Raw genomic sequence first — 24,187 nt, forward strand, 5'->3', positions numbered from 1 at the left:
ATACAGATATTGATACAGATATAGATGATATATAGATATAGAGATAGAAATGTAAATATAGAGATCTATATCTATCTATATCTATCTATCTGTCTATCTCTACTCCTATATCTATATTTATACATATATATCTATAAATATATAAAAATATGTATCTATAATATAATATATAATATAATATATAATATATAATATATAATATATAATATATAATATATAATATATAATATATAATATATAATATATAATATATAATATATAATAGAACATAGGTTATATAAATATATGTTATAATTTAATATATATCTATAAATATATAAAATATATATCTCTATGAATATATATAAATATATATCTCTATGTATATATAATATATACATTTATAGATATAAATATAGATATAGAAATAGATAGATATAGGTATAGATGTAGATATAGAGTTATATAAATATTTATATATAGATATTTAGATATAGATATATAGATACAGATATAAATGTAGGTATAAATATTGTAATGTAAAATATAAGTAATATATTATGTAGCATAATGTAACAGATATAATAAATATAATGTAATATAAGATAATGTAATGTATTATAATGTAATGTAATATAACATAACGTAACATAACAAACATAACATTATATGATATGACATTATATTGTATGATATGACATTATATTATATGTTATATATAATATACATTATATATAATTATGTTAAGTTATAGATATAATTATGTTATTATAAATGATCATATAATATCATATAATATAATGTCATATAATATAATGTAATTTAAATATGATACGTAAGGTAACAGAACAGAATATGACAGAACATGATCTACGACCATCAAACCCAACCCAACCCGACAGGATCAACCCGACAGAACAAATCCCCAACCCCAAGTCCTGCTGATTTCCTCACCCCCTCCTCTTCCGCGCTTTCCCGCCGTTATTCCCTTCCTGCTGGTTATTGCCCCGTTCCGAGCTTTTTTTTCATGGGATTTGGGCCTTTTCCAGGACATGAACGAAGTCGCCAGTTTCGTAGCCGGCTCCAGTCGAGGCTGCAAACCCACCGACCTCAACTTCCCGCCCTTCACCCCACGTGAGTTCCGGGGGGCGGGGCAGGAAACCAGGGAGGGGCTTTCGTGACCTCATGACCTCTCCTTGGCCTTTCCCATGGAATGCTGGGGTTTTCCTCGGCTGGAAAAAGGTATTTCCCTGGGGAATTCAATAGAATTCGTGATTTTAAATAATTTTGGATCATTTATTCCACCATTTCATTTGCTTCCTGATTTTTTCTGCCTTCATTTGAAATTTACGTTTCCTAATTTTTCCCAACTAATTTTTCCAATTTTATTTTCTCATTTAATTTTTCTTCCTTAAGTGTTAAATAGAATCATATTAGGGTTTTTTTAATTTTTAATTAATTTTTCAATCTACTTTTATTTGGTTTTATTCTTATTTAATTGTTCTTCTTTAATTGTTAAATAGAATTGTATTAATTTTTTAAAATATTTTTTATTTTTCTTTAATTATTAAATAGAATCATGTTAATTATGTTTATATTTTTAAGTAGTTAATTTTTCAATCTACTTTTCATTTTTTCTGGTTTATTTTTTCTTTAATTGTTAAGTAGAATTGTCTTAATTAAATTTTTAATTAGTTAATTTTTAAATGTACTTCTATTCATTTTTTTCTCATTTAATTTTTCCTCTTTAATTGTTAAATAGAATCAATTTTTTTTTCCAGTTACTTTTAAAATGAACTCTTAGTCTATTATTATTTACTTTTCACATTGGATTTTAAAATATAATCATAATTATTTATTCAACCATTTAATTTACTTCGTGATTTTTCTGCCTTAATTTGAAATTTATGTTTCTTAATTTTTCCCAACTAATTTTTTCCAATTTTATTTTCTCATTTAATTGTTCTTCTTTAATTATTAAATAGAATCGTGTTAATTATTTTTATCTTTTTAATTAGTTAATTTCTAAATCTACTTCTATTAATTTTTTTCTCATTTAATTTTTTCTTTAAGTGTTAAGTAGAATTCCCTTTAATTATTATTATATTTTTATTTGTTAATTTAAAAATATATTTCTGTTCTTTTTTTCTCATTTATTTCTTAATTAGTTTAAAAACAGAATAGTAATAATTATCTTTATCTTCTTTAATTAGTTCACTTTTAAATGTACTTTTATTTGTTTTTTTCTCATTTAATTTTTCTTCTTTAATCGTTAAATTGAATCATTAATTATTTTTATATTTTAAAATCAGTTTTTAAATGAACTTTTATTCCATTATTATTTTTTACATTTAATTTTAAAATATAATGATAATTTTTTATTCAACCATTTAATTTGCTTTGTGATTTTCTGCCTTAATTTGAATTTTCTGTTTCTTAATTTTTCCCATTTTTTCAATTTTATTTTCTCATTTAATTTTTCTTCTTTAATTGTTAAATTGAATTGTATTAAATTTTTAATATTATTTATTTGTCTTTGATTACTAGAATTGTATTATTTTTATATTTTAAAATTAATTCTTAATGCACTTTTATTAATTTTTCTTTTTTAATTTATATTATTTACAATTAAATTTACTTTTTAATTTTATTTTTCTCTTTTGATTTTTATTTTTTAATTTTATTAAACTTTTACTATCTACTAGGAAGTTCACTTTTATAAATTATTTTTCTTACTTAACTGTTCATAATTTGCATTTTATTAGTTTTATTAAGTTTATATGATTTACTGTTAAATTTACTTTTCCTCCTTATTTTTCTCATTTCTTTTTTCTCATTTCAATTTTATTACTTTTATTACAATTTTATGATCTACTATTAAATTTACTTTTATTATTTTTCTCATTTAATTTTTCTCATTGAATTGTAATTTGATTAATGTTATTCATTTTGATTATTTACTCTTAAATTTCCTTTTATTGATTATTTTTCTCATTTAAGTTTTCTTATTGAATTTTAAGTTTAATTTTATTAACTTTATTAATTATTATTTACTGTTGAATTTCCTTTTATTGATGATTTTTCTCATTTAATTTTTCTTATTCATTATACATTTGATGGCATGAAATGTCATTATTTTTTTCTTAATTCTGAACATCATTATTAATGACATGAATTAATTCCCCAGGTTGGGGGGGAGGAAAAGGAATTCCCAGAATTCCCTCAGGAAAAGGGGTTTTCCAGGAGGAAAAGGAGCAGATCTGGGGACAAGTGGGAGAGGCGGAGGGGAGAGAAGTTGGGGGATCCCGTGTAGAGCAGGGTCACCTCCAGGAGGTCCCACAGGACCGTGGGCAGGTGGGTTTGGGATCCACCCCCTCTCTGGGTAGGTTGTCCCAGGGCTCTGCCACCCTCCCAGCTTCTTCCTCAGGGTGAGGCGGAACTTCCTGGGCTGCACTTTCTGCCCCTCGTCCTGGCCCTGGACACTGCCGAGAAGAGCCTGGTCCCACCTTCCTGATCCCCCCTGGAGATGTTGATCAGCCTTGAGGAGACCCCCCCTCAGGCTCCTCCTCTCCAGCTGAACAGCCCCCGCCCCCTCAGCCTTCCCTCCCGGGAGAGATGCTCCATCCCCTCAGCATCTTGGTGGCCTTTGCTGTCCCCTCTCCAGCAGCTCCTTGTCCATCACCAACCGGGGAGCCCAGAACTGGACCCAGTTCTCCAGCTGTGACCCCCAGGGCAGAGCAGAGGGGCAGGAGAACTTCCCTTGGCCTCCTGGCCACACTCACACCCCCCAGGAGGCCACTGGCCTTCTTGGCTACCCGGTCACATTGTTAGCTCACAGCCAGCCTGTGACCACCAGGACCCCGAGGACCTTCTCCATGGAGCTGCTCTCCAGCAGGTCACCCCCACCCTGTGCTGATCCACGGGGTTGTTCCTCCTCAGATGCAGAACTTCCCACTTGCCCTTGTGGGATTTCAGGAGGTTTCTCCCTGCCCAGCTCTCCAGCTTGTCCAGGTGACCCCGGGTGGCAGCACAGCACCCCCTCCCAGTTCGGTGTCACCAGCTGAGGGAACATCCCATCCCTCCATCTGGGTCACTGATGAAGATACTGAACAAGGGCCCTCAGGATCGACCCCTGGGGACCCAACTAAACATGTTTTATATCAAATAATTGAATTCCATCAATTTTAATTCCCCTGCAGATGTTGTTGACAGGCTCTTGTTCTCCAAGACGCTCTGTTTGGACGCAGTGCAGAAGTGGGGGAGACAATATGATGTCCACAACCTCTATGGATACTCCATGATCCTCTCCACGCGACGGTGAGGGCTCAGGATGGGGGCCACCTCTCTCGGAGATCCTTGTTCGTGGTTTGGGTGAAGGAATCGAAGACAGTTTGAGGAGGGAATCAAGTTGGGTGGGGGGGATGGGTCCAGCTGAAGGTGGAGGGGTCTACAGGGGGATCTGGACAGGCTGGATCCACAGGTTGAAGGTCTACAGAGGGACCTGGACAGGCTGGATTCTTGGGTTGAGGGATCTGGACAGGCTGCATCTGTGGGTTGGGGACCTGGACAGGCTGGATCCATGGGTTGAGGGATCTGGAAAAGCTGGATCCATTGGTTGAGGCTGTGCAGAAGGACCTGGAAAGGATGAATCCATTGGTTGAGGGATCTGGACAGGGTGGACCCATTGGTTGAGGCTGTGCAGAAGGACCTGGAAAGGATGAACCCATGGGTTGAGGGTGGATCCAGGGGTTGAGGGTTTACAGAGGGACCTGGACAGGCTGGATCCATGGGTTGAGGACTGGGGACAGGCTGGATCCATGGGTTGAGGATCTACAGAGAGACCTGGACAGGCTGGATCCATGGGTTGAGGGACCTGGACAGGGTGGATTCTTGGGTTGTGTGATGGGGACAGGCTGGATCCATGGGTTGAGGGATCTGGAAAGGCTGGATCCATGGGTTCAGTGACCTGGACAGGCTGGATCCGTGGGTTGAGGGTCTACAGAGGGACCTGGACAGGCTTGATTCTTGGGTTGTGTGATGGGGACAGGCTGGATCCATGGGTTGAGGGACCTGGACAAGGTGGATTCTTGGGTTGTGTGATGGGGACAGGCTGGATCCATGGGTTGAGGGACCTGGACAGGCTGGATCCATGGGCTGCTGTTGTCCCCTCCCCAGGGCCCTGGACAGGGTGTTTCCCGGGAAACGCAGCTTCCTGTTGACCAGGTCGACCTTCGCGGGGTCGGGCAAATATGGCGGCCATTGGCTGGGGGACAACACGGCCTCCTGGGACCATCTGCGCTGGGCGATCCCCGGGATCCTGGAGTTCGGGCTCTTCGGGATCCCTTACGTAGGGAGGGGCCTTTGGGGGAAGATCTTAATTAACGAGGAAATTTATATGGATTGATAATTAATTATGTGTTAGATATAAATTATATCATCATCATTAGGGAATTAACAATAATTAAACGTGGGAATAAATGATCTATATGACAGATTCCATGATTTAAATATTAAAAATTGAATAGAAAAGAATTAACATGTAATTATTAATAATAATTAGCTAATAAATCCCTCTTTGGGATCCCTCATGTAGGAAAAATGACCCATTTTGGGGCCTTTTGGGAAGATCTGAATTAAAGAGGAAAAAAAATTATATCAATTGACAAATAATTATGTGTTAGATATAAATTATATAATAACAATTATGAAATTATTAATAAATAAAGGAACAAATGACATATATTATATGTTCCATAAGTTAAACACGAAAAATTAAATATAACATCAATAAATAATGATATATTAGATATAAATTATATCTAGAAAACTATTTTATTACTACAATTATACTAATATAATAATAATTATTATGTTATAATAGAAATTATTATTAAATATATAGGTTATATAAATACTGTATGATATGTAATATTATTATATATAATAGTATATTAAATCGTGTTATATAAAATATAATATATAAGATACAATATATAATAAAAATATATTATATAATACATTTTAATATAATATGTTAATGTAATTATTACTATATGTATTGCATTATATCTGATTTTTTCTATTTATATATTTCAGTTTATTTCTCTGTATTGATGAATGTTTACATTATGACATGAGATCTTTATTTTTATTTATTTTTATATTTCTGTTCAATCATTTGAATTGTTTTAATATCTTGTAATTCACTTTATTTATCCATATCCATATATAAATATAGATTTTCATATATATTATAATACACATCTTTATAAATATAATATATTTATTATATATATAATGTATATTACATAATTATAATAACTATATATAATTCTATATATAATAAATATAATGAATATATATTATTTACATATTATATATTACATATCATATATTATAATTTATATAATATATATTATATATAATATAGTCTATATTATATATTATATATATTATATGTTATATATTCTATATTCTATATTATATTATAGTATATAATTATATATCTTTAATAATTTAATATGTATTTATATATAGAATAGCATATATTCTATTATGAATATGATAAATTAATTTAATTTATTCATATATACTAATATATATTTATATAAATAAATAGAAATATGTGGGGTATATATAATATATATTTTATATATATTAAATCTATGCACATTTATTTATTTATTTATATTCTTAATTTAATTTTATCACTATTCATTTATATAAATATGTATTTATCTATTTGTATTTATTTAATTATTTTATATTCATATTACCATATAATATGTAGCTATTATATATTTGAAATATTTATAATGTAATAATTATGGATTCTAATATATTATTATAACAAGAACAGAATAATGATCATGATAATAATAGATGATTATAATGATTCTAACAAGATGAGATGATATAATAGCAATTAACACAGAAATGTAAAGAAATCTCCAAATGCCACCATCATAAATGTTCACCAACCAAATGGACAGACATGATGAGCAACGAATGGGCAGCAATTAATGATTAATTGCAATTAACGGGGGGTGTTTTTAAGGTCGGCGCCGACATCTGCGGCTTCTTTGAGGACACGACCGAGGAGCTTTGTCGGCGCTGGATGCAGGTCGGGGCCTTCTACCCCTTCTCCAGGAACCACAACACTGAGAAATGCATCGTAAGGGGCTGATTGTTTCATTAATGACTGCTAAAATTCCACCTTGTCCCTAATTAGAAAATAATTCCTAATGAAACGTTAATAATGATGTTCTCCGTCGCCGGTCGTTAAAGGATTGACTGGTGCCACCTTCAGTTTGGGTACATTTTGCACATGAAGCTCTTCTTAATGGTTACTTTAGGCCTCCATTTAAATTACTAATCATTTAATTAACTGAATTAATCCAGTCTGAGTTGGTCCCCTCTGGCCATCGGCTGTTTTGTGCTGGACAATCCCCCTTCCTGCTCCTCCACCTCCCAGGATAGTTCTTCACTGACCCCATTTCTCCAACTTCAGTTGACTCAATTGACTCCAATTAATAATGCTAATAATCATTATGAGCTCGTTGTCTGGCTTCATTAGTCCGGGCGGTGACATTTGAGGTTGAACCACAGGAGCTGAGCTCCAAGCGAACTGGAATTAATTAGAATTAACTGGAATTAATGAGAATTAATTTATTAATCAGAATGAATTAACAAATTAATTGGAATGAATTAGAGGTGGAAAGTCCAGTCTCCTCAGGCAGGTTCCAGATTGCCCAAATGTCGATTATTTATGCAATTAATTCCTATAATGCCAATTAATGCTTATAAATTATTATAAGAATATAGATTATATAATATTTAATATATACAATAGAAGAATAAATAATAATACATGATAATGAAAATGATAATAGTAATAATACATCTTAATTACCATTTTTATTATTATTATTACCATCATCATCATCATCATCACCAACTCCTCGGTCACTACCACCACCACAACCACCACCAGCACCACCACAAACACAACCACCACCACCACAAACTACCACCGTAATCACCAACACTACCACAAACACCACCACCACCAGCACAAACAACACCATCCTTACCACCACCACCACAGACACCACCACTAGCACCACAAACACCATCACCACCATCACAAACAACACCACCAGAAACACCACCACCAGCACAACCACCATCACCACCACCACCATCACGACCACAAACAACACCACCATTACCACCACCACCACCACCACCACTACCACTGACACCACAGACACCACCAGCACCACAAACACCATCATCACTACAAACACCAGCACCACCACCGTCACCGCCACCATCACCACCACAACCACCACCACCAGAAACACCAACACCAGCACAAACACCACCATTACCACCAAGACCACAGACACCACCACTGGAACCACAAACACCAGCACCACCACCACTAAGACCCCCGTCACTACCACCACAACCACCATCATCATGACCATCACCACCACCACCAGCACCACAAACACCATCATCACCATCACCACCACAAACACCAGCACCACAAACACCACTACCATTACCACCACCACCACCATCACCACCACCACCACAAACAACACTACCACCACCACCAGCACCACAAACACCATCATCACCATCACCACCACAAACACCACCACCACAAACAACACTACCATTACCACCAACACCACAAACACCACCACCAGCAGCAGCACCACCACCATCACCACCACAAACACCACCAGCATCACCACCACCACAAACAACACTACCATTACCACCAACACCACAGACACCAGCACCACCACCACCATTACCACTGACACCACAGACACCACCAGCACCACAAACACCATCATCACCACAACCACCACCACCAGTCACCAAGATGACAAGAAATGCTACTTTTCCTTGGAATTGCCCCGCTCCAGCTGATGTTTCTTCCTGTCTCCGTTTCCTTCCAGCCCCAGGACCCAGCAGCCTTTGGGGCGACCTCCTTGCTGGTCAACTCCTCCCGTCACTACCTGAACATCCGCTACACCTTGCTGCCCCACCTCTACACCCTCTTCTTCAGGGCCCACACCCAAGGAACCACCGTGGCCCGGCCCCTGCTGCACGAGTATGTTCACAAGCACGTGACCTTCACGTGACCTTCACGTGACTTTCACCCCTTCCACCGTTCCACCAAACCACCATGCAAAGACAAAATTCCCAAATCCAAAGTCGCCAAGAATTCCCAGATGGAAATTTTGAAAAAAATCCTCCCCCCTCAGCCCCACTCCCCCCCCCCCAAAAAAAAAAACAAACCCAACATCCCAAAACATTGCAAATGAAATTAAAAAATTCCCCAAAATTGGCCAAAACGTTCCCAAAACATTCCCAAAACATTCCCCCAAAATGATAAAAATGTTCCCAAAAAGTTCCCCCAAAATGATAAAAATATTCCCAAAAAGTTCATCCCAAATTCCCACAACATTCCTGAAAAATTCCCCCCAAATTCCCAAAACATTCCCAAAACATTCCCAAAACGTTCCCAAAAATTAAAAAAAACCCCCCAAATCCCCCCCTTCAAAAAACATTCCCAAAAATTTCCCTGCAAATCCCTAAAATATTCCCAAAACAATAAAAATAAATTCCCCCCAAATTCCCCAAATGTTCCCAAAATATTCCCAAAATGTTCCCCCCCAAAATGATAAAAATATTCCCCAAAAAGTTCCTCCCACAGCATTCCCCCCAAATTTCCCCAATCTTTCCCCAAATTCTTAATATATTTCCAAAACATTCCCAAAAAATTCCCTAAACATTCCCAAAACTTAAAAAAATGTTTTAAATCCCAAAACATTCCCAAAACATTCTCAAAACATTCCCGAAAATAAAAAAATCCACAAAAATTCCTCCAATTAAAAAACATTCCCCAAAAATTCCCCCCAAATTCCTAAAATATTCCCAAAACATAAAAAAAAAATCCCCCCTGAATTCCCAAAACATTCTCAAAGATTTTCCAAAACATCCTGAAAAAATTCCCAAAAAATTCCCTCAAAATTTCCCCCAAATTCCCGAAACGTTCCCAAAAAATGACCAAAATATTCCCCCAAAATTAAAAAAATTAAAATCCCCCAAATTCATGTGAAATAATAAATAATAAATCACCTGATGCCCCCCCAGATCCTTCCTGCCCCCCTCGACCCCCCAGACCCTTCCTGGCCCCCCCCAACCCCCCACTTTTTTCCTGGTCCCCCCCAACCCCCCCAGATTCTTTCTCCCTTCACCCCGATCTTTTCTGTCCCCCCCCCTGGCCCCCCCAGATTCTTTCTTTCTGCCCGGACCCCCCCCAGATCCTTCCTTCCCCCCCCTGACCCCCCATCTCCTTCCTGGCCCCCCCCCGGACTCCCCCAGATTCTTTCTGTCCCCCCCAGACCCTTCCTTCCCCCCCTCCCCAATGTCCCCCCAGATTCTTTCTGTCCCCTAAATCCCCCAGATCTCTCCTGGCCCCCCCTGACCCCCCAGATCCTTCCTGGTGCCCCCCCCAATCCTCCCAGATCCTTCCTGCCCCCTAAACCCCCCAGATCCTTCCTGCCCCCCCCAACCCCCCCAGATTCTTTCTGTCCCACCCCCCCAGACCCTTCCTGGGCCCCCCCGACCCCCCACTTTCTTCCTGGTCCCCCCCAACCCCCCCAGATTCTTTCTGTCTCCACCCCAACCCTTCCTGCTTCTCCCGACCCCCCCCCCCAATTTCTTTCTGTCCCCCCCAGACCCTTCCTGCCCCCCCTCCTATGTCCCCCCAGATCTTTTCTGGCCCCCCCCCAACCCCTCCAGATCCTTCCTGCTCCCCACCCCCCCTGATCTTTCCTTCCTGCCCCCTGCCCCCTCCACCCCAATCCTTCCTGCCCCCCCCTCGATTCTTTCTGTCCCCCTCAGATCCTTCCTTCCTGCCCCTAACTCCTCCCCCAAGATCCTTCCTGCCCCCCCTGGCCCCCCAGATTCTTTCTGTCCCCCCCGATCTCCCCAGATCCTTCCTGGGCCCCCTTCCTGACCCCCCAGATCCTTCCTGACCCCCACTGACCCCCCAGATCCTTCCTGCCCCCTCCCGAACCCCCCAGATCCTTCCTGGACCCCTCCAACCCCCCAGATCCTTCCTTCCTGCCCCCTGCCCGCCCCCCCCCCCAGATCCTCCCTGCTCCCCCCTGACCCCCCCAGATCCTCCCTGCTCCCCCCTGACCCCCCCAGATCCTCCCTGCTCCCCCTGACCCCCCCGATTCTTTCTGTCTCCCCAGACCCTTCCTGGCCCCCCCTGACCCCCCCAGGTTATTTCTGCCCCCCCCCCCAGAACCTTCCTGCCCCCCCCCGATGTCCCCCCAGATCCTTCCTGTCCCCCCCCCACCCCTGAGCCCCTTCTTTTCCCATGGGAATTTCTCCCCCCCCAGGCCTCGGGGCTGTAACAGGGAGGGACCAATTGAGTCACAAAGGGAAACTGAGGCAGGGGAGCCCGAGCTGGAGCAGCTGCCACCCCCAGCATCATGGGACACGCAGGAAACACCAACCCCCCCCCCCCGAAATTCCTGCCCCCCCATTGGGGCTGTTGTTACTCCCAAAACATCTGGGGCAGCTGAGGGGATTCTGCTAATTATGCAAATTATGTGATATGACATCATATTCGATTAGAAATACTTATATATGATATTAATGACATAATATTCTTATAGAGTATATTAATTACATTATATTATTCATACTATATTATTCATATATATGATAATATCACATATTAAAATATATATACTATAATTAATACTATGTATTAATTACTATATAACAACCATTATATTAATATATTAATAGTTATGTATCCTAGTTAACATATTAATAAATTATATATATTTGTATAATATATCATATATATTATATATTATATATTATACATATAATATAATATATTACAATATATATTACATTTTATTAAATACTATCATATATAATATAATGTATTATATTATAAATTATATATGTAATCTATTACATATAATTACATATATTTATATAATAATTTATAATAAATTTTACATATAATATAATTTTATGTAATATATTTAATATGTAATAGATTAAAAATATATTTTATTCATATTATGATACTATTATATCACACATTACATATTAAAATTATATATTAATTATATCTAATACGGCACAATTGCATTAATTATTATATGTAATAATTAAAATATGAATGTGTATTAATCATAATATTAAAATATAATGTATGTTAATGAACAACATATTAATATATCCTAATAATTATACATTATATGATATAATATATGAATATATCATGTGTATAATGTTATGCAAAAATATTATACATTAATTATATTAATTAAATTATTTAAATTCTGTAAATTATTTCACCCCTCCCCCTCCTTTGCTTGTGTAGAACCACACAGAGACCCAGGCGTCCTCATGAATATGCATAATTAGCTGATCCCAAATTAATTAGCGGATCCTAAATGCTCCCAAATGAATTTGCAGAGCCCAAATTAATTAGTTGCCTTCGTTTACCTTCTCAACCACAAAATAGTCTTGAGGGACCTCAAGACTCCTCTGGTGGCCCCTGGGACTCTTGTGACTCGTCCCAGCTGCTTCTCCACGACCTGGTGACGTTCAGATGACTCATGATGCTGTTCATTAATTTGGCATTAATTAGTAGGTGTCATTAATGCCTACTTAATTTGTTTAGGTTTTATTCTGATGAAGAGACCTGGGGTATTGACAAGCAGTTCTTGTGGGGTTCTGGGCTCCTCATCACCCCCGTGCTCGAACCGGTAGGTCTTGGTTTCTTCTTGTCTTGGCCCACCTGGGGGTGGCCTTGGGACCGTTTCCACCTCAGGAGGTTCAGCGAGGTCCCTCACCTGGGGGGAGGGGGCAGTGGTCAGGTGAGTGACAGGTTGGGTGGGGATTGGGTGGAGAGCAGCCCTGAGGAGAAGGACTTGGGGGTGTCGGGTGAGGAGAAGCTCCAGGTGACCCATGGAAGCCGACCAGGTCCCTGGTGGTATCAGAAGAAGGTGACCAGCAGGTCGAGGGAGGGGATTGTCCCCCTCTGCTCCGCTCTGATGGGACTCCAGCTGGAGAACTGGGTCCAGCTCTGGGGTGCTCAACACCAGAAGGACATGGAGCTGTTGGAGAGAGGCCAGAGGAGGCCCTGGAGATGATGGGAGGGCTGGAGCAGCTCTGCTCTGGAGACAGGCTGGGAGAGTTGGGGTGTCCAGCCTGGAGAAGGTTCCAGGGAGACCTTAGAGCACGTTCCAGTGCCTGAAGGGGCTCCAGGAGGTACCTTAAGCACCTGAGGGGGCTCCAGGACCTGGGTTGCCTAAAGCAGCTGTGGCTCCTCCATCCCTGGAAGCATCCAAGGCCAATTTGGATGGACCTTGGAGCAACCTGGTTTGGCGGGAGGTGTCCCTGCCCATGGCAGGGAGGTGGGACAGGATGGGCTTCAAGGTCCTTCCCACCCAACCCAGTAATTCTGGTCGTTTCCATGTCGTGTTCCTCGTTTCTGTGTCTGGTTCTTCAGGGGGTTGAGGTTCTCCAGGCCTATGTCCCCGACGCCGTCTGGTACGATTACGAGTCGGTGAGTCAGGACGGGGGGACCAAGGAGGGAGGGTCCTCAGTGCCCACCTGAGAAGGTGACGTGACTGCGGGTTGAGGCCAGGATTTGGGAAGAGGGGGTGGAAGGAGAACTTGAGCAACGAGCTTGTGGGGGTGGAAAGAAGGAATCTAGAGATGAATAGAAATAGAACATCAGTATAAATATTAATATGAAGATTACGAGGAATATAAATATGAATATGAGTATAAATAGATTTAAAATAGAAATAGAATACAAAGAGAAACATAAATTAAAATACAAATGTGGATATGAAGATATAAAATACAAATATTAATAGAAATATTAATAGAAATACAAATATAGATATAAATATAAAGCATTCAAATGAAAATATAAATATTAATAGAAATATAAAACAGAAAATAGAAATAGAAAGATAAATATAAATTAAAATTAAAATATAAATGTAGGAATAAAGATATAAAATACAAATATTAATAGAAATATTAATAGAAACATTAATATAAGTAGAAATATTATTAAAATACTAATATAGTTAAAAATAGAAAACATTCAAATGAAAATATAAAGATGAATATAAATATAAAATAGAAATAGATAAATATAAATTAAAATACTGATGTAGATATAAATAGATAAAATGCAAATCTTAATAGAAATATAAATAGAAATATTGATATAAACATTAATAGAAACATTAATTGAAATATTATTATAAACACAAATATAGATATAAATATAAATAGTTCAAATGAAAATATAATGAATATAAATATAAATATAAAATATTACTAGATAGATAAATATAAATTAAAATGCAAATATAGATATAAAGATATAAAATACAAATATTTATAGAAATATGAATAAAATATGACTATACATACAAATATATAGATATAAAACATTAAAATTAAAATATAAATATTAATATACATATATAAAAAGATAAAAATATTAATATAAGTATGGATAGACATACATATATATATTGTTACAAATATAAATATAAATATGAATGTAAAGATATATAAAACTACAAATAGAAATACAAATAGAGATATAAATATTTAAAATAAAAAATAGAAATACAAATATAAATCTGAATTTGAATATAAATGTATATAAAATTACAAATATAAATAGAAATAATCATACAAGTGCACAGAGAAAGAGAATTCTATGTAAAAATCTAAATCTAAATATGTATATAAATATATATTGAAATCCAAATCTAAATCTAAATCTAAATTTATAAAACACAAATATAAATACAAATATAGATATAGATATAAATATGAATATGTGTTATAAATGTAATATAAAGAATATAAAGAATGAAGGATAAAAAATGTAGAATTAAGGTGGGAAAGGAAGAATTGAGGGGAAAAGGAAGAATGAAGGATTAAAAGGAAGAATGAAGGGGAAAAGGAGGAATAAAGAGGAAAAAGGAAGAACTGAGGGGTAAAGGGAAGAATTGAGAGGAAAAAGGAAGAACTGAGGAAAAAAAGGGAAGAATTAAGGGGAAAAGGAAGAATGAAGAATTAAAATAGAAGATTTAAGGTGGGAAAGGAAGAATTGAGGGGGAAAAAAAGAATGAAAGATAAAAAAGGAAGAATGAAAGACAAAAAAGGTAGAATTAAGGTGGGAAAGGAAAAATTGAGGGGGAAAAGGAAGAATTGAGGGGAAAAAGGAAGAATTAAGGGGGAAAAGGAAGCATGAAGGCTGAAAAAGGAAGAATTAAGAGGAAAAAGGAAGAAAGGAAAAGGAAGATTTAAGGGGAAGAGGCAGAATTGAGGGAAAAGGGAAGTCCAGGCAGGGCTCCCCTGACCGCCCTTTCCCACCCCTGTCCTCAGGGTGCCCGGCTGTGGTGGCGGAAGCAGTGGGTGACCCTGCACCTCCCAGGGGACAAGCTGGGGCTGCACCTGCGGGGGGGGCACATCTTCCCCTTCCAGAGGCCCAGCACCACCACCAGCGCCAGGTAGGGCCCAGGGCGGGGTAACTGGGGAACACTGGGATGACTGGTGGGGAGGGCGGGGGCCTCTGGCTGTGGACAAAGAATGAAATTGAATTGAAAAGAATTCTTCTAACCATATTATTCTTGCTATCGTCATGGGTTTACTTCCTGTCTTTAATTTAAATGCCATTTAACTTTATGCTTGAATGTGAATGTTTCATTTTTTATCACACCCATCAACTTTAGAATCATTATCATAATCACAGTGATAGTCACAGAATCACAGAATGTCGGGGGTTGGAAGGGACCTCTGAAGATCATCGAGTCCAACTTCCCTGCCAAAGCAGGACCAAAAACCCACACACATCTAGGGCAGATCCCTCAGAAAGGCATCCAGACAGGTCTGGAAAGCCTCTTCCAACCCCGATGGTTCTATGATTCCATGATTCTATGATTCCATGATTCCATGATTTCTATTCTTCCTCTTTCTGATCCTTCTGATATTTTAATTTCCAATATTTTTATTTCTTGTACTTTGATTATTTCTGATCTTCCTCTTTCTGATATTTCTTGGATATTTCCATTCCTGATCCTTCCCTTTCTGGTATTTCCATTTCTGATGGTTCCATTCTTTCCTTTTGGGTTATTTCTCATCTTTCTGACATTCCACTTTCTGGGCACCTGAAGGTGTCCAGAGGAGGCCACAAAGATGATCCAGGGGCTGGAGCACCTCTCCTATGAAGACAGGCTGAGGGAGTTGGGGTTGCTCAGCCTGGAGAAGAGAAGGCTCTGGTGGGACCTCCTGGTGACCTTCCAGTACCTGAAGGAGCTCCAGGGAAGCTGGGGAGGGACTTTTGACAAGGGCAGGGAGTGAGAGGACAAGGGGTGATGACCTTCAGAGGTGCCTTCCAAAGCCGATGATTCTATGGTTCCATGATTCTATGATTGATTTTAATTTTGATATTTAGATTTATTTTTATATTTTTACGCTTATATTTCTAATTATATTCATTTAGATTGAGTTTTATTGTTATTTTTATATTTAGTTTTACATTTACATTTATGATGAATATTAATATTACATGGTGATGTGGCCGGATCTGTAGGAATCATCCAAGAACTATTTGTTGTCTCCTCCTTTCCCAGCAAATATTTAGCACTTCCGGTTGGAAATCCGGGCACACCCCCTCCCTGCCCAAAGGGGATTCACAATGAACCAGGGAATTTTGAGGTGTTTTCATGAAAAAATGTGATTTTTGCCCCCAATTTTCTTCTGTTGCCCGAAAATCCTCGGCCGCGAAACTCTGGGACAATCTTGGGGCTCCAGAAAGGAAATGACCCGATTTTCGAGCTCCTGTTGAACTCGAGATCCTAAATATTGATGTTAAAGACAATTAATGATATTGTGATTGAGATGAGAGAATGAAAATGGTGGGTTTGGGGTTGTTTTTTTCATCTTGCCCAGTCGGAAGAACCCGCTGGGGCTGCTGGTGGCGCTGGACGACAACGCGGAGGCGGTTGGGGAGATGTTCTGGGATGATGGAGAGTCCACGGGTGAGTTGGGTCCTGTGGTGGTTGGTGAGTTGGGTCCCATGGTGGTTGGTGAGTTGGGTCCCATGGTGGTTGGTGAGTTGGGTCCTGTGGTGGTTGGTGACTTGGGTCCTGTGGTGGTTGGTGAGTTGGGTCCTGTGGTGGTTGGTGAGTTGGGTCCTGTGGTGGTTGGTGAGTTGGGTCACGTGGCGCTCGGTGTGTTGGGTCACGTGGTGCAGGGAGGATGATTTGGGTCACATGGTGCAGAGAGGGTGAGTTGGGTCACGTGGTGTAGGGAGGGTGAGCTGGGTCATGTGACACAAGGTGAGTTGGGTCACGTGCCATTTGGTGTGTTGGGTCATGTGGTGCTGGAAGGTTGAGTTGGGTCACGTGGTGCAGGGACGGGACTAAAGTCTTTTGAAGGCCAGAAATAAGAAACAAAAATAATGAATACAGATAAAATAATAATAAAAAAAGATAAATATAAATCCAGAAGAGATTTGAACAATCAAAAAAATAATGTGGATTAATTAGATGTTAATTGGGATGAGTTAGGTTGTAATTATTTATCATGGGTTTCAGAGGGTAGTTTTGAAGGTAATAAAATAATTGCTGATTATTAATGATAATAACATTAATAACATTAATGATAATAACAGAGAATTATGACATTAATCATCACATTAATATCATTATTAATGGTAATTATTAGCAATGATGGTGTTTCCCATCATCTCATCCCAGTGGTAACTGGAATTTCTCTGTATTTTAGGCACCGTGAGCAACAACTCCTACATTTTCTACAACTTCAAGGTTTCCAATGTAAGTTGGGAGAGGGTTTTTTTAAAATGGATTTAATTAAAATTAACATCTGTAATTAAAATTTTCACCACGGATACTTTATTTGGACGTTGTTATCTTTTTAAATTTCAGTTTAATTCTGATTCAGTTTTGGAAATTTTAATTGTATCAGACGTTTGAATTGAAAGGAAAATTTTATTAAACTAAACTTTAATTACATTTTGATGTAATTAAATTTTAATATAATTTCATTTTCATCGAATCAAGGACAATTTAATTTTAAAAAATAATTTATGCATTTTTTGCCATTTTAATTTAATTCCATTTTAATCTCATGAAAATATCATCATTTGATTTAAAATTAGTTCAACAATTGATTTAATTCAATTTAATTGATGTAATTTATATTTAATATTATTTTATCTATTTTTTTTTATTTATTTATTATTTATAATTAATTATCTACCATTTATTATTTATTACTATTTAATTTAATTGATTTAAATTTTATTTGATTAATTTAATTTAATAAATTTAATTTAATTTGATTGAATTTAATATAAATTAAACTTAACTAATTTTTGAGCATTTAAATGTAACTAAATTAGCATTTAATTAAAGTTTTGACTTGAAATTAAATAACGTTTCATGTGATTTTGGGGCCATTTTAATCTAATTAAATTTTAATCTAATTTAATTTTAATCTAATTTAATTTAAATCTAATTTATTGAAGGACAATGTAATTAAAAATCACTTTTAATTCAGTTCATATGTTGCCATTTTAATTTAATTAAATTTTAATCCAATGAAAATAGGGAAGTTTGATTGCACATTAATTAAATTGATTTAATGTAATTTAATTTAACTTCTATAAATTGAGTTAATATAAATTTAATTTAGTGTAATTCAATTGAATTTACATTGAACTAATTTCTGACCATGTAAGTGTAACTCAACTAAAATTGAATTAAGGTCTTGACATTTTAATTTAAATAATGTTTAATCGAATAATTTTTGGCCATTTACATTTCACTACATCTTAATCTAACGAACTGATGACATTTTAATTTAAAATACTTTTAATTATGTTTTCATCTTAATATAATTCACGTTTAACCTAATGAAACAATAGATCTTTTTTTCCTTTAAATTACATTTTAATTGAATTGTTGGCCATTTCATTTAATTAAAGTATTAATTATTTATTGATCATTTCTAAATGGCCATTTCATTTTATTTAATTATTAATAATATTAATTTAAATACTTACTAGTAATAATTTAATTACTTGTATCTTTAACTCAAATTGATTTTAATTGATTTTTTGGCCACTTACATTTAATTAAATGCTAAATTAATTAAACTGTAACTTAGTGAACTATGGATATTTAATTTTAATAAATACTGGATTTAAAAAATAAATTAATAAATTTTTAAAAAATAAATTCGTTTTATAAACATATCAATTTATTTCCGAAATTTGTCCCTTTTCAATCAGAGTGAGGAGCACTTTGGGAGGTTGAAGGTTAATTCTCTCCTTCCTCTCCAGAATGTTCTCCAGATGAATGTCACCACCAACAGCTACGTGGATCCAAACCACCTGATGTTTGAGGAGATCAAGATCCTGGGCCTGGCCCAGCAGCCAGGGACTGTCACTGTGGTGGACGAGAAGAACGTGGTGACCTTGGTCCAGAACATCAACTACAGCCCTGCCCAGAAGGTAGAGGAGCAGAGGGACAATCTGCATGGGTAGAATCATGGGATGAGCTGGGTTGGAGGGACCTTCCAGATCATCTAGATCCAACCCCCTGCATGGGCAGGGACACCTCCCACCAGCCCAGGCTGCTCCAAGCCCCATCCAACCTGCCCTTCAACACTGCCAGGGATGGGAAAACCACCTTGAGGATCATCTAAGGGGTTATCTGGGTGGTCTTCAAGGTCTCTTCCAAGCCAAACCGTTCCATGGTCTGAAGATCATCTAGATCCAACCCCCTGCACGGGCAGGGACACCTCCCACCAGCCCAGGTTTCTCCAAGCCCCATCCAACCTGCCCTTGAAGATGCCCAAGGAAGGGGCAGCCACCTTGAAGACCATCTAGATGATCCACTAGATGTTCCCATCCAACCCAAACTGTCCATGATCTAAAGAACTTCCAGTCTCAGCCATGGGCAGGGACATCTCCCACCAGCCCAGGCTGCTCCAAGCCCCATCCAACCTGCCCTTCAACACTGCCAGGGATGGGGCAGCCACAGCTTCCCTGGGCAACCTGGGCCAGGGTCTCACCACCCTCACACCCCAGAATTCCCTCCTCATGTCCAACCTCAATCTCCCTCTTCTAGTTTTCATCCATCCCCCTCATCCCATCCCTCCCTGCCCTTGTCCCAAGTCTCTCCACAGCTTTCCTGGAGGGATCTGAAGGTACTTCAGGCACCTGGAAGGTGCTCTAAGTGCTCTGGAACCTTCTCCAGGCTGGACACCCCAACTGTCCCAGCCTGTCTCCAGAGCAGAGCTGCTCCAGCCCTCCCATCATCTCCGGGGCCTCCTCTGGCCTCACTCCAACAGCTCCATGTCCTTCTTGATCCATCACCCTGGTCCCATCCCTCCCTGCTCTTGTCCCAAGTCCCTCCCCAGCTTTCCTGGAGCCCCTTCAGGCACTGGAAGGTTCTCTGAGGTCCCCTCAGGCCCTTCTCTTATATTAGATAATAAATAAATTATAATAATCATTCAGTATAAAAATCAAGATGGAATCTGTTCGTATTATCAGCAAGAAATTCGATTTTTGGGACTTTTGTTCCTGGAAATACTGAATCCTGAGGAGTCCATGATTGTTGGTCCTTGCAGGTCGCTGTGATCCAGGGGCTGAAGCTGGAGCTGGGCGTGTCCTACACCCTGAGCTGGACCCTGGTGACCAGCACCGAGGAGAAGTTCGACTGTCACCCCGACCTGGGGGCGTCTGAGGACACGTGTCGGCGCCGCGGCTGCGTCTGGGCCGTGAGTCACCGGGAGGGGAGCCAGGGGTGGGGGAGGAGCTGGGGGGGGAGGATGGGGGGAGTGGGGGAGGGGGGTCAAGTGGAGGAGGGGTGAGAGAGGACCCAGGTGGGTGGCGGCAGCTCTGGGGCTGCCAGGAATGCCAGGTGAGGTGAGGTGAGTTGGGTTGAGTTGAGTTGGGTTGAGTTGAGTTGGGTTGGGTTGGGTTTAGCTGAGTTGAGTTGGACTGAGTTGAGTTTAGCTGAGTTGAGCTGAGTTTAGCTGAGTTGAGTTTAGCTGAGTTTAGCTAAACTCACCAGGAATGCCAGGTGAGTTGAGTTGGGTTGGGTTTAGCTGAGTTGAGTTGGATTTAGCTGAGTTGAGTTTAGTTTAGTTTAGCTAAATTGAGTTGAGTTTAGCTTAGTTGGGTTGAGTTGAGTTTAGCTGAGTTTGGTTTAGCGTAGTTGAGTTTAACTTAGTTTAGATTAGTTAAGTTTAGCTTAATTAAGTTGAGTTGAGCTGAGTTGAGTTTAGCTTGGTTTAGCTAAATTGAGTTGAGTTGAGTTTAACTTAGTTGAGTTTGGTTTAGCTTAGTTGCTTTTAGCTGCGTTTGTTTTAGCTTAGTTGAGTTGAGTTTAGCCTAGTTGAGTTTATCTTAGATTAATTAATTTTAGCTTAATTCAGTTGAGTTGAGTTGAGCTTAGTTGGGTTGAGTTTAGCTGAGTTGAGTTTAACTTAGTTTAGCTAAATTGAGTTGAGTTGAGTTTAACTTAGTTGAGTTTAGTTTAGCTTAGTTGAGTAGAGCTTTTTAAAAATTTATTTTATTGTATTGTATTTATTGTATTTTAATTTTATTTGATTTTATTTAAATAATGTAATTTTTAAAACTTTCTTTTTCTTTCTTAATTTTATTTTAAAATTAAAATTAAATAAAAAAATTAAATTAAATTAAAATTTAAAAATATAACAAACCCAGACCAACAATTTCAAGAGAGTTAACAGAATATTTGCAGAATTAGATTTAAAAATTGGAAAGAAAATCAATAAAATAAATGAAAATACATCGGTTAGTCAAGGAATTAAAAGTTTTGAAGGATTTAAAAGCTCAATAGAAAGAAATAATTGTAGAAATAGAAAGAAGCATAAATGGAAAAAAAGAAATAAGTATAATTTGAATCATTCATGGTCATTAAATGGAATTAATTCAAATAATTCATTGTCGTTAAATGGAGTTAATTCAAATAATTCATTTTAATTAAATGGAAGTAATTTGAATATTTAATTTGACACAAATGGAATTAATACAAATAATTTTAATGAAATGGAATTAATTTAGACAATTTTAATGAAAGGTTATTAATTAAATTAATCCATTCTGATGAATGTCATTAATTCAGATCATTAATGTTAATGAAATGTAATTGACACAAATGATTAATTTGCATTATTACACTTTTTTATTCAAAGAATTCTCATGAGAATTGTGTCCATCAGGTGGTGGTCACACCATGATGTCGTCACGTGGTGGTCACACTGTGATGTCATCATGTGGTTGTCTCACCATGATGTCATCACGTGGTGGTCACACCATGATGTCATCACGTGCTTGTCTCACCATGATGTCATTGAATGGTTGTCACGCCATGATGTCATCACGTGGTGGTCTCACCATGATGTCACCACATGGTTCTCACATGTTGATGTCATCATGTCGTTGTCTCACCATGATGCCATCACATGGTGGTCACACGTTGATGTCATCATGTCGTTGTCTCACCATGATGTCATTGCATGGTTGTCTCACCATGATGTCATCACGTGGTGGTCTCACCATGATGTCACCACATGGTTCTCACATGTTGATGTCATCATGTCGTTGTCTCACCATGATGCCATCACATGGTGGTCACACGTTGATGTCATCATGTCGTTGTCTCACCATGATGCCATTGCATGGTTGTCTCACCATGATGTCATCACGTGGTGGTCTCACCATGATGTCATCACGTCCCCCCAGGCCACCTCCACCCCAGGTGTTCCCGCCTGCTACTACAACGGCCCTGACAACGGGTACTCGGTCGCTGACGTCACGTACACGTCATCGGGCGTGGCCGCCAACCTGACCTTCAACAGCAGAAGCCCCAGAGCTGCAGGCAGCCTGATGCCACCCATCAGCACCCTGCGCCTGCAGGTGACCTATCACAGCGACCACGCCCTGCAAGTGAAGGTGAGGGGGGATTTCGGCGGGGACTGGGGTGAAATCCTGATGGTTTGGGCAGAAATAGTGATGGCTTGGGGCAAATTTTGATGGCTTGGGGCAAAATTGTGATGGTTTGGGTGGAAACCGTGATGGTTTGGGTGGAAACCATGATAGTTTGGGTGGAAACTGTGATGGTTTGGGTGGAAATTGTGATGCTCTGGGGCAAAATTGTGATGGTTTGGAGCAAAATCGTTATGGTTTGGGTGGAAACCATGATGGTTTGGAGCAAAATCGTTATGGTTTGGGTGGAAACCGTGATGGTTTGGGTGGAAACCGTGATGGCTTGGGTGGAAATCATGATGGTTTGGAGCAAAATCCTTATGGTTTGGGTGCAAATTGTGATGTTTGGGTGGAAATTGTGATGGTTTGGGGCAAAACCATGATGTTCCTGGCCAAAATCATGATGGTTTGGGTGGAAATTGTGATCGTTTGGGGCAAAACCATGATGTTCCTGGCCAAAATCATGAGGGTTTGAGCGGAAATCTTGATGGTTTGGGTGAAAATCTTGATGGCTTGGGGCAAAATCATGATTATTTCTGTTGAAATAACAATGTTTGTGGTTGAAATTGTGATGGTTTGATTAAAAGTTTGATGGTTTGGGGCAAAACCATGATGTTTTTGGGCAAAATTGTGATGGTTTGGTTAGAAACCGTGATGGTTTGGGGCAAAATCATTATGGTTTGGGTGGAAACCGTGATGGTCTGGGGCAAAATCGTGATGTTCTGGTAGAGAAAATCATGATTGTTTCAGTTGAAATAACAATGTTTGTGGTTGAAATTGTGATGGTTTGGGTGGAAACTGTAATGGTTTGGGTGGAAATCATGATGGTTTAGGGAAAAGTTTGATGGTTTAGAGCAAAATTGTGATGGTTTGGGTAGAAACCGTGATGGTTTGGGTGGAAATTATGATGTTCTGGGGCAAAATCGTGATGGTTTTGGGCAAATTTGTGGTCGAAATTTGGGTCAAAATAGTGATGGTTTGGGGCAAAATTTTGATGTTCCTGGGAAAAATCATGTGGGTTTGGGTGGAAATCGTGATGGTTTGGGTGGAAATCCT

The 24,187-nt window shown here is 38.4% G+C and overlaps 1 protein-coding gene across 2 annotated transcripts in view; it reads left to right on the top strand.

Moving 5' to 3' along the window:
• The window catches only part of LOC127396245 (maltase-glucoamylase-like), a 79,994-nt gene that overhangs the window by 22,887 nt on the left and 32,920 nt on the right, over nt 1-24,187 (top strand). For both annotated transcript variants that reach the window (XM_051643864.1, XM_051643865.1), the window contains exons 14-26: nt 1,029-1,113; nt 4,179-4,296; nt 5,155-5,326; nt 7,037-7,153; nt 8,958-9,112; nt 12,728-12,812; nt 13,559-13,615; nt 15,472-15,596; nt 17,038-17,126; nt 17,875-17,924; nt 19,454-19,624; nt 20,746-20,895; nt 22,889-23,098. In XM_051643864.1, the coding sequence (XP_051499824.1) occupies nt 1,029-1,113; nt 4,179-4,296; nt 5,155-5,326; nt 7,037-7,153; nt 8,958-9,112; nt 12,728-12,812; nt 13,559-13,615; nt 15,472-15,596; nt 17,038-17,126; nt 17,875-17,924; nt 19,454-19,624; nt 20,746-20,895; nt 22,889-23,098 (1,584 nt within the window). The remainder of the gene's footprint in view (nt 1-1,028; nt 1,114-4,178; nt 4,297-5,154; nt 5,327-7,036; nt 7,154-8,957; nt 9,113-12,727; nt 12,813-13,558; nt 13,616-15,471; nt 15,597-17,037; nt 17,127-17,874; nt 17,925-19,453; nt 19,625-20,745; nt 20,896-22,888; nt 23,099-24,187) is intronic.

This window comes from Apus apus, unplaced genomic scaffold (genome assembly GCF_020740795.1).
Source record: "Apus apus isolate bApuApu2 unplaced genomic scaffold, bApuApu2.pri.cur manual_scaffold_36_ctg1, whole genome shotgun sequence".
Taxonomy (NCBI): domain Eukaryota; kingdom Metazoa; phylum Chordata; class Aves; order Apodiformes; family Apodidae; genus Apus; species Apus apus.